This window comes from Maylandia zebra, linkage group LG20 (assembly GCF_041146795.1).
Source record: "Maylandia zebra isolate NMK-2024a linkage group LG20, Mzebra_GT3a, whole genome shotgun sequence".
Classification (NCBI taxonomy): Eukaryota; Metazoa; Chordata; class Actinopteri; order Cichliformes; family Cichlidae; genus Maylandia; species Maylandia zebra.
The window spans coordinates 11885979-11897859 of NC_135186.1; the positions used below are offsets into that span (position 1 = coordinate 11885979).

At 39.6% G+C, this 11881-nt stretch overlaps 1 protein-coding gene across 1 annotated transcript; it reads left to right on the forward strand.

The window, feature by feature from the left end:
- The first annotated feature begins 7196 nt into the window (after positions 1-7196).
- LOC101478036 (succinate dehydrogenase [ubiquinone] iron-sulfur subunit, mitochondrial) lies at positions 7197-10450 on the forward strand. Its single transcript, XM_004575407.3, has 8 exons — positions 7197-7354; positions 8168-8301; positions 8411-8496; positions 8613-8749; positions 8860-8976; positions 9642-9743; positions 9857-9979; positions 10061-10450. The coding sequence occupies exons 1-8, from the start codon at positions 7295-7297 to the stop codon at positions 10139-10141; spliced, it is 840 nt and encodes a 279-aa protein (XP_004575464.1). The 5' UTR covers positions 7197-7294; the 3' UTR covers positions 10142-10450.
- The last annotated feature ends 1431 nt before the right edge of the window (positions 10451-11881 follow it).

Genomic DNA, 11881 nt, shown 5'->3' on the forward strand with positions numbered 1-11881 from the left:
AACCTGTGCTTTACAGTATTGTGATACCATCACTCATCATGGTAACCTTTTTTATTTTCTTCATGGAGTCATTTTGAACTAGAAATAAAATGCATAGCATTACATAGATTTATCCCTGACAAAACCAAACGCAGTGTTAATCAACACTACATAAATTGACAGCAACAAAAAAAACTTTTAATTATTCAAAAGACAGACAGAGCCATACCTTTGTGAGGAGAGTTGCTTCCTGTCCAGATGTACTAGGATGTATTCTTACAGGACTTTGTTCTGCTCAGGGATTCAAGTCGTCACAGGTAATTCCTCTCGTTTCTTTCAAAGTTGCTTGTGTGAACTAGATAAAAGTGGAGTCAAGTTAGCTTTATTTGTGTGGTACATTTCATACACAGGGGAACTTGGTGTGTTTTACAGTAAATGCATAAAGATAAAAGATTTCAGCCTCTTATAACACACGAGAGGAGAGAGAGAAGACTATGGAGTATCTCGGTGGCGTATGTATCGTCACTTCATTTAGTTTTAATTCTCTGTACATTCAGGAGCTGCGTAATCTGATTTTAGCTATAGTGAGAAGGCTGGAACATCTATATATAGACTCGAGTGCAGCATTTGGTATTTTTTGTAACAGCCATTTCATGTGCATGTGAATATGGGCTGAAAAGTACATCAGAATGATAAACCATGTCCACTCAGGCTTTTATGTTTGAACTTGGAGCATAATTATAACTTGCAGAAGTGAAAAATAGTCAAACCAAGCCTGAAGATAACCATAACTTTGCTTTTAGATATACTAAAATTAATGTAGTCATTCATTCTTAACAACACATTGGTATTTCAAAGCATCTCTGAAAGCGTTTGCTTCTTTTTTTTTATGTTACATTCAAGAAATCCTCTCAGAGTCGGCCTGTTTGGCAGAATCAACAGGATGCATTACACATGGCACATGAATAGACAACTGAAAGCATTTATTTTATTCTGAAATTTTATGCACTTCCAAGTTGATGTTGGAAAACCCACGAAAAGGCTATAGATTTCTTAAATTCAGTTTTATTTATATAGCGCCAAATCTCGACAACACTCACCTCCGGGTGCTTGATATAAGAGAAAGACCCTGGAATTATAGTATAGAAAACCCTAACAATCAAACGACTGCCTCTAAGTAAGTGGAAAAGAAAAACTCCCTTTTAACAGGAAGAAACCTCCAACAGCGCCTGGCTTAGGGAGAAGTGTAAACGTGTCGTAATCGTTTCAGAGCAGTTAAAACTTTCCTTTCTGTCATTTTAAAGCAGTTTACACATTTAATCACTGAGATATTTTAATATAAGCAAAAGAAGCACAATTTCAAATGAACATCTCAGTTTTTCTACATCATAAATAAATGTTGTTTCAGTAAATCAAAGAAGTGACACAAAAAACTCATATTAGTACTCAGTACTTTACTAGTGTAAGCTAATTTATGGAGCCCTAACTCACTAAAATATCCTATTTGGCCACACATCCTGCATGTAATTCCTCCTTGTGATGATAATGATCAGCGACAGTTGGATTTTATTAGCAGTACAAACTAGAGAGCAAATTATTTTTCCTGTTTGGAAAACAGTTAACCTGGAGGTCTTTCAGTCCAAGACGATGCATTCATCACCCACCCACAAATTGTTGCTGCCATCAGGGTCAATCAAGCAACCTATGCTAGAAAAAAATACATTTTTGAACGAATGAGGATCACTGCCTCCCACAAACTCCTACAGTGCTCCTGTGGTGAAAGTGTGACAGAGCCTGACAGGTCAGACAGAGATTAAGCATGGCTGTGAGTTTGTCCCAGACTGAGATGAAGGCCCTGAATCGCTGCCCAAACACTGCTCCTGCAGTCCTGCCAGCAACGCAGCACAATTATCACACTGACTGCTGCCTCGATGGCAGCTCCAGTGAGATTCCTGCTTAAAGCGCTGCTGAGTGAGATACTAGAAGATAACATAGCAGTCATTCTGAGGATTAAGGAAAGAACAAAGTCATTTCCTCTCTCACCTCATAGACTCAAGGACAGTCTGTCTGTGTTCAGCAGCTTTCAGGTTCATCTGTTCTGTGATCAGATTTCTGGTTCCTGTAGAGCACAGGTTTTGGCCTCTGCTGCCACCTTTTTCTTACAGCTGCATTTTATGTTAAACGTTAGCTGGAAAGAAAAAAAGAAACAGATATTATTTAAATGTATATGTTTTGACCACTCCTGGCATTGACCTACTTTTAATTAGGGTGGATTTGTGTCTTTTGTCCTGTCCTCCTCCCCTCACCCCCAAACCAGTTGTGGCAGGGAACCTGGTTCTGCCACAGGTTTCTTTGTATTAAAAGGAAGTTTTTTCCTTCCCATTGTCACCAAGTGATTGGTAAAAGGCGTTTTTATATAATTTTAGTATAATTTAGCATGGAAAGTATTTCAGTGGAAACAGTTGCTCTGGTTTGGGGGTAATTTTTGTGGCTGCTTTTATTAAGGCTGTTCCTCATCGAGCATCTCTTGTTGTCTTCCATGAATATCTTGTTGTGGTCGCTGTAAACAAGTGCGTATTGCCAGTCTCTCTCTGAATAAATAAATAATTGGTTTTGTTGTTTTGCCACTTGGGGGCAGTTGAATAACCTGTAAACACAACATATTATTTTCTTATTAAATAATGATGGTGCAAAGGAGAGCAAACAGTTCCCTGTTTGTGTGATATTTAATGGGAGCCCACCTGCTGTATGTAACCTCTGACGCAGTGTACAGTAACAACTTGAAGAAAACACATGGCACTGCTCAGTGCTCTACCGTGTTTCACCAGCTAGTTAGACAATGTGGTCGTGGTGTTGGAAATGGTGTCAGGTCTCTCCTAAAAAACACCTCCTGCTGCCAAAAGCAACACAATTGAGGTTTGGTGATCCCAGCAGCAAGTTAGCTAAAATATCAGCATTGTTTTTCTTTTATCATAGACTTCACTGCAGTGTTATAACTAATGAGGACTGCCCCATTTAGCTGATATTTATTACTGGTGTCCATTTAAAGGGAAAACTGTTGCCTGAGCTCAGCCACACAGACTACCAAGTTGTGCCCTCTAGAGGTGGAACATAATGTAACCATTTACAGTCACATGCATTACTTTTGGCTGAACCTGGTATAAAAGGCCAAAGCGATGGATGGAAAGGAGGTCAAATTCTTGCTTGCTCACGTCCTCTCTTCTACTTTCTTCCTCCACTTTCCATTTTCTCCTTATTTTCTCTTCTTCTGCTGTCCTTCATCAACCTGACTTAGATTTCCTTTGCTTCCTTTTTTATTCTTCTCGTCTTGGCACTCTTTTTGTCACTTTGAGTGCGACATTTTACTTTTTCATTGAGCTATCTCTGTGAGTCATTGTTTGTTTTTTCAAGCTGTCCTTTTAGCTCTGTAGGATATTTGTCTCCATCTGTTTCATCTTGGTCAGGTTCTTCAGCTTTATCCATACCAGCATTATTTCAGTCTTTAATACTGGTAAATGTCTCCAACGTTATCCTTGGGGTTTATTAGATTTTTTTTCATGGCCCCAGTGAGCTGCATGTACAAATAGGTTTTCAGGGTGAGGTTGGCCACTACAGGTTCACTATGATGACCCTCCTCAGTTTTTCGGGACATGTGATTCAGGGTTGGATCTGTCATCAAGGGCTGATTGTGGCCTAGAGTATACAGGGAACTACCCTGGCCACCATTTCTCTCTCTCCTCCTCTCCTCCATATGGCAGACAGGCTTCTGGGCTGATGGCCAGAGGCAGTTTGCTTGCTCATTCAAGTGTACATACCACACCACTGATTTACTGAGTTTACAGTTTTTATCTTTTTGTAAATAAATAGTTCATGCTTAGCGTACTTGCACGAACAATCTCTTTTGTTGCAAGCTGGAGACACTTATGGATTCCTCCCGAATTTAACATCGTAAATTTTTCATGCACTTGAAGTTACACCCAAACACTGATCTGGTTTTAGCACAGAGGTAAAAACAGCACACAGAAAACACACCAACTGTTTAAACAGAGACGTGTTAAAAATATCAGCTCAGCAACAGAAGTACATTTTCTCTTTAATATTGGTACATGGACAACAAAAGGCTGGAAAAGTAAGAAGCACTAAAAAGAAACAGCTGAAGTTCAGTTTTGCAACTAACTAGGTTAATTGCCAACAGATCGGTTACACCATTGGGTGTAAAGAACATATTAGAGCTGCAGAGTTTCTGAGGATTGAAGATGGGCAGAAGTTCATTAGTCAGCAGAAAAACTGGGTCTATAAATTGTGGAAAAATTTCAGAATAATGTTCCTCAATGTAAAATTGTGGAAATGGTGAGTATCTCGTCTTCTACAGTACATGGTATCATCAAAAGATCTTATCTTCTATAATCTGGAGAACTCTCTGTGTGTCATGGTCCCAGGACTTCTGACCTGATGTTTTGAGTTTTGACATTCTGTATTAAGTTCATTTGTATTCTTAAGATCCCTAGGTTTTCTGTTCAGTATTGCTTATTAGATTTCCCCCCTGTGTTGTCCTCTGTGTCTCCCTCTGTGTGACTGTGGATATAGTGATTTGAGTTATTGCGCTTTGCTTCCACACCTTGTGTGTTCTCTCTCTCTCTGCCTCTCTTGGCTATCTCTGTGTACTTTCTGTGTTATGTTTAAGGTCCGCATCTTGGCATCAGCATTTTCAGTTTGTGTCCTTCCCACTCTGTCATGTGTAATTGTCCTCAGCTGTGTTCTCCGTGTGCTTCCACTTCCCTCGTTACCTTCTGTGTATTTATGTCAGCGTTCCCCCTCTGTTCTGTGTCGTGTTATCCCTCATGCTGTGTGAGCCTTTGTGTGCCTCTCTGTGAAACTTTAGGTTATATTTTCCTAGTTTAGTTCATCATTAGTTGTATCATTTTCCTGAGTCTACAATAAACTGCCTTTTTGAGTTGATTCACGTGTTGCGAGTCCTGTATTTTGGGTCCAATCTCTTGCCTGCACGCAGTGATTCATGACACTCTGAACAAGGGACAAGTGTGAAAATCAATATTAGATGACTGTGATCTTTGAACGTCTTCAGGCAGCACTGTGGCAGCACAGTCGTGACTATTTCATGCAAATCCCTGCATAGGCACAGTTCACTTCATCAACAAGTGCAGGTTAAAGCTGCAATCATGCAAAGAAGAAGCCATATGTGAAAATGATATAGAAATGCTGCTGTGTTCTCTGAATTAAGACTCATTTAATATGGTTTAAGGTAAAGTGGAAAACTGTTCTATTCTCATGGGCACATCTGGAAAGGTGCCATCAGTGCTGAAAGGCTTTAGGCCAAAATTTACTCCCATCCACAGGGAAGGCCTTGCATATTTCAACAAGCCAAACCACACAGTGCACGTGTTCATAGTATAAGAGTCTGGGTGCTAAACTGGCCTGGTTAAATCCTACATCAGACAAGAATGAGACAACATTCCTCTCCTAGAATTCCAGCAGTTCAACTGGTCTCCCCCATTCCCAAACATTTACAAACTATAAGGAAAGGAGATAATACACAGTGGTAAACATGGCCCTCCTGTCCTAACTTTAAATCTGTTTGCTGCTATCAAATTTAGGATGAGCTAAAATTGTACATCTTCTCTGTTTTCTCAGTTTTACTGTAAATAAAATATGGGTTTATGAGATTTGTGAATCATTGCACTCTGTTTTTATTTACATTTTACACAGCATCCCAGCAATTTCAGAATTAGGGGTTTGAAAAGAAGATGCTGTCATCTTGACCCCTGTCAGTCAGCAAAGATGGGCAGTAACGCGTTACTTGTAAAGCGTTACTGTAATCCGATTACTTTTTTCAAGTAACGAGTAAAGTAAGGGATTACTATTGCAAAAACGGTAATTAGATTACCGTTACTTTCCCGTAGGAACGCTGCACTACTGTGTTGATTTTTTTTGCGAGGATGTCTCATGACAGTGACGTAAGCGAGTGCAACATTTGTGACAACAGACGTGTGCAGATAAACAATGGATAATATATCGAGTGCAGAGAGAGTATGAGCGTGCAGCGTTTAAAGCGTGGAAGTACTGACCTTACTTTGAGTTTGATTCCATAAAAAGTGACAAAAACATTAGCGTCCGCTGCTCACTGCGTGGGAAGAAAACTTCTTTTTACAGCGAAAAACCCCCTAAACTTTCAAGCAAGCGCAGAGTGCGCTACAACGTAATGGTAAATTCACAGAGAAACTCGCGGATTCTTCAACTGACCGCTGCGGCTCACCTGCACCAGGGCAAACCTCCGCCTACCCAACTCCTGCTTTACAGGTGAAAATAGAGCAACAGGACCACTAGTCTTTGATTTTATTTATTTTCTGCTGTGTTTTACTTGCATCTATTTGAAAGAGTGAGTGTAAACACAGAAAAAATATTTTATTTTATGTGCTGGAATGTGCAGAAAATAGGTTTAAATGTTAAACAAATTTCTTCCAGTCAGTGAATGTTGCATTTAATTTAATTTTTGCTTGATGCATACAGTTAAAATATTAAAACTAATAAAACAAGTTTTAAAAAGAGACTTTTCCATTTTTTGGGGAAGTAATCGGTGATTAGTTACTGATTACTTTTTTCAAGTAACTTGACCAACACTGGTGGACAGGCAGGGTGTTCCTTGAGATGCTTCATGAAACTGCAACCAGCATGTTGGAGTGACGTTCTGGTGACTCTGCTCTGTATTACGAAAATAAACCATGTAAAAGAACGTAAAACATTTCGGATTAACTTAAATTTTGAAAATATCTTAAAATATGGTGTCTTTATAGATAGATAAATAGTATTAATTTCCTCATATAGCAATGATTAGGGTTTTGGGACAAAGAGAACTGATTACAACCATAACCTAAGATAAATTACTCCAAACAACAACCTTGCATTTTAAAGTATGTAACTGACCCGACAATGAGAGTTGTGAAAGAGTCTCATACATATGCTACTTTCAGGTGCTCTCGGAAAAATATGAATGAGTAATGATTAAACCTACCCCTACGGCCCAGCTAAGTGATTAAGCAGAGTTTCATACATGATTGTTTAAATGTTAAAATGTTCTCGTTTCATGCTTCACGTAATTCTGCACGAGCTTTAGAGCAGACTAATATGCTTGACGAATTTAAAGAAAGAGGGGACGTGAAGGCAACAAAAAAGACGTTCCCTGCGTCAAGCACGTAGGGGGCGTGGTCTCGGCTTACATCAGGAGCACAGACAGCAGCAGCAGTTCACATAAAGTGACCGAGACTATTGTGGCTGTCAGAAATATCCAGGCAGAAACATGTCGGTGGCGTGTCTGAGTAGAAATGTTTTGGCTTTTAGGAATTCTAGTGTGATGGTGGTAAGTAGAAAAAAAAACCCCCAACAAAAAACATCTAATTCGGTATTTGAAGGCTTCACTGACGTAACTATTAATGGCTTTTTTGTTGGTTCGTGCACTGTTTACTTTTTTGCTAGGCTACAGGATATTACCACAAAGTGTTTATGCCTATGTGTAGCATAGGCCTTTTTGTATCCTATGCCTATGTGTAAATCTGACAGTACTTGACAGAGTCAGCTGTCAAGCGAAAACTGTCGGATAACTTTTTCTCCTCGTAAAGACCTCTTTGTTGAGTGGTAGTGCACATAGGTTATACACTTCATAACTTCTAATAAATATATCAGCTATTAATGCATTAAATTGATATTTTATTGTCCTGGAAGAGTCAGTTAGATAACCAAAGTCCGCAAGGTGATGTAACGCTTTCAGTTCAGTTCTTTCAGGCCTCCACTAGGGGGAGACTCCATACTATCTTACACAAAAGGAGCGTACAGTAAGTAACTGTGTTGTGTAAATACACAACGCGACAAAGACTGATCTGAGGGCATCTAAGTGTATTGTCTGTCATTATAACTGTAAATTAAATGCCCTTGTTGCTGTTGTTCATACGAGGGAATGCATTAGCACTCGTACTAGATAGACTCTTGTATTCCAGGATACTCCCAGATTAGTTTTACATGGCACCACCAACAGGAATGTCACATCATGAGGCGTCCCTTTGTACATATCTAATGTTTTTAATCGGACTGTACTGTTGTACTGTTCTTATTCAGATACCTTGGTAATGTTCAGTTCAGTTCATTTGGGATTGTTTGTTTACTATCTGTGGTACAGATGGTGCGCCATGCTCAGACTGCAGCTGCTCCGGCTCCTGAACCCAGGATCAAAAAGTTCCAGGTTTACCGCTGGGACCCCGACAAGTCTGGAGACAAACCACGAATGCAGACGTATGAAATCGATCTCAACACGTAAGTCATGAACTGGTCATTGAACAGAAGGCTGCTGAGCAGTATGTTTACTTTTTACTGCACGTTTTATGCCATTGTCTAATCTACTGACGTGTCCTCATTATTACAGCTGTGGGCCGATGGTTCTGGATGCCCTCATTAAGATCAAGAATGAAATAGACCCCACGCTCACATTCAGACGTTCCTGCCGTGAGGGTAAGAGAGGCCATTTGGATTCTGTTTGCACATAATAATGTGAACAATTTCTGAATGAAAGAAATCAGTGACTTGGTTTCAGACTGACTGTCTGTGAATATCTCAAATATCTTCAGGTATCTGCGGCTCATGTGCCATGAATATAAATGGAGGAAACACTCTGGCGTGCCTTAACAAGATTGACGCCAACACTAGCAAACCCACCAAAATCTACCCGCTTCCACACATGTATGTCGTCAAAGATCTGGTGCCTGTAAGTACTGCTAGTCGAGAGAACCCATCTAAGTTTAAAAACAAGCGACGTGGAAGAAAGTATATTACAGTTTATTACATTCATCATGTGTCTCTCCTTATTACCACCAGGATATGAGCAACTTCTACGCGCAGTACAAATCCATCGAGCCCTACTTGAAAAAGAAAGATGAATCTCAGGAGGGGAAGGAGCAGTATTTCCAGTCAGTGGAGGACAGACAGAAGCTGGTAGAAAAAGAAAAAAACTTATTCTTTTAATCTCTACGTGATTCACATGGTTAACACAAGCAACATTGAAGCCATGTGTCAGTACTGTATAACACGCTGAGAACTGATCGCGTAACCCAGAGATGTCAAACTTATTTTACACTGCTGACCACATACAGCCAACTTTTATATGTAGGCCAGACCAGTGAAACTCCACTTTCTGTCAGTCTTCAGAAGTTTAACTACAGATTTAATCAATGGGATATCTTATTATAAGATGAAGAAGCTTCATTTCAACAGTGTGCCTTGGTTTTTCTACATGATGAAGAAATGCTGCTGTAGTAAATTGAAAGAAATCTGTCAGCCTGACTCTTTCGGCTTAAATTGTAAGAAGTAAATGTGTAAAATTACAGAAATCTATAATGTAATTACTTTGCTGTATTGTGAGATGTCATGGGGGAACCTTTTGTCATTAGGAGAAGCTGTAAAACCTGAGAAATGCAGTTAAAAGTCCAAATTTCTGTCTTTCTTCACACTGGGCCGATTCTGGCCCCCAGGCGTCATGCTTGACACCTCTGGTTTAACCATTAAAATAAATAATTAATTTGGTAGCAACGTTTTAGGAGCTGTTGCTAATTTGATTAAACAGGCAGAATAAGCTGGTATTTGACTGTCTAACATAACAGGATGGCCTGTACGAGTGCATCCTCTGTGCCTGCTGCAGCACCAGCTGTCCCAGCTACTGGTGGAATGGAGACAAATATCTTGGACCTGCTGTCCTCATGCAGGTAGGTAATATATTATATTATTATTATAATGTTAGGGAGATAGCTCTTTTTTTTTTTTTTTAACTGCTGGCGGAGATGCCATTGATACTGAATTTGGTGTCTTTATCCCACAGGCGTACCGGTGGATGATTGACTCCCGTGATGAATTCACAGAGGAGCGCCTGTCTAAACTTCAGGACCCCTTCTCGCTGTACCGCTGCCACACTATCATGAACTGCACTAAGACTTGTCCCAAGGTGCTCCGATGTGACCAAACACACACTTCCTCACAGTTAAGACTTTCAGTTTCTCACTCTGTCTGACTCACTTCTCTACAGGGACTCAACCCGGGAAAGGCCATCGCGGAGATCAAGAAAATGATGGCGACTTACAAAGAGAAGAAAGCAGCAGCTTCATGAGCGTGTGAATATGAAACTGGCTCAAGATCCACTGAGAATACCTCAAACTTAGGAGGCCAGCTGTAAACCTTGCTTAGAACTGTACATTTTGTGCTCTTGATGAGTGTCTTATGTGTTTGAATGAGTCCAAGTGTGTTTAAGTGAACAGGAAGATGGAAATTCTGAGAAAAGGACGCTAGAAATGCCGTACAAGTGTTGCGACATGTTGGACTACAGTTCTGCTTTTTGCATGCTGTACTACATTTGCTTGAAATTGTATCAGCTTGTTAATATTTATATGCATAATCATTAAACTCGAGTAAAGCTTGATATGGAGACCATGCTCGTATGCTGATCACCTTTGTAACTTGCATTCCTAGGGAAGGATAATGAGATGAAAACATATCAAATGTTTTGTCACAGTGACATAATTTTCTGCTCATGGCAAAGAGGAAGAAATAACCTATGGTGAAAAATCTGCACCTGTTGTCATAATGACAACAAGCGCTACCCGAATTCTAAATTTTGATGTCCTACACCTACAAGCTGCCCAACAGCTACGGGGCTGCATGTGTTATTGGTCTGTAGTAAGCCGATTTCACTGTGTAAACGAGAACTTTTTTTTCGACCATAAATATTCTTAGCAGAATGAGTAGTGGTAAAATGTTACCAGGTAATATTACACCCATGTTATGCTAAAGCCATTTACACACTGTCTCCATACCAGCCTTTGTGGTGGTGCTCTGTCATACTGCACATTCTGGTATTGATCCAACACTAAGTAAATACAGGGCCAATATTGTCGATACCAGTACCAATACTTTTAATCTTTAAAGGTACCGACGCTCTTATTGGTATTAGATAGCTATGCCAGAAAGAGCAGTGTGTCATGAGTTTGCAGATTTTAGACACATTCTAATGACCACTAAAACAGATTTTTTTTTTTACCTCCCATAATAATTAGTTAATACAGTAATTCACACCTTTCAGTTTTGCATGTATGTTGAAAATGTGTTTTTTTGAAGACCTGAAATGTGCCTGTCTCTAACCAACTTTAGGTCAGCTTCTCTTGTTTTAATGTGTTGTAGGCTATAAATAAAATAGAGATGACAGTCAATGCAAAAAGATTCAAATATTTTTAGTAGCTCATGTTTCAAGTATATGATTTCATTGGCAAGTAAATAATTTATTTAACACATTTATTAATTTATTATTAATTTATTTAACTGCGTGGTGAACTTGGATAGAAACAAAGTATTGGTCCTTTCGCGCTGGTATCTATACCAATAAGAGCGTCGGTATCGATATTTGGATTGATCCACCCAAGGGCGTAGATTTGGCATGGACGGAAGGGACATGTCCCCACCAATATCCAGCAATTATTGAATTTTCCCCACCAATAATTTGATCTCTTCGAGTACAGAAAAACTCTGTTTAGTTTTAGCAGCGCCAAGCCTGCGCTGCAAGGAGGAGAGGAGGATGGCAGCGCAAAGGAAGAACCTGGATATAAGAAAGTATTTTTCAAAGAAACCTGTAAGTCACTTAAAGTCAAGTTCACTCATAAAATGTGTCCGTCATAATAACGTTACAGGCTATGCTAGGCTTTGGCCCACATCAGTCTAAAATTGTAACCATGAATAACGTGTTTTGGAAACTAACTGCACAACAGGCAGCACTATTAGTTATCTCAGTCTCAGAGCAGCATTTCTAATTTTGATTGAAACTGTCAGAGAAAACGGCAGCCTCGAGCAAGCCAGGATA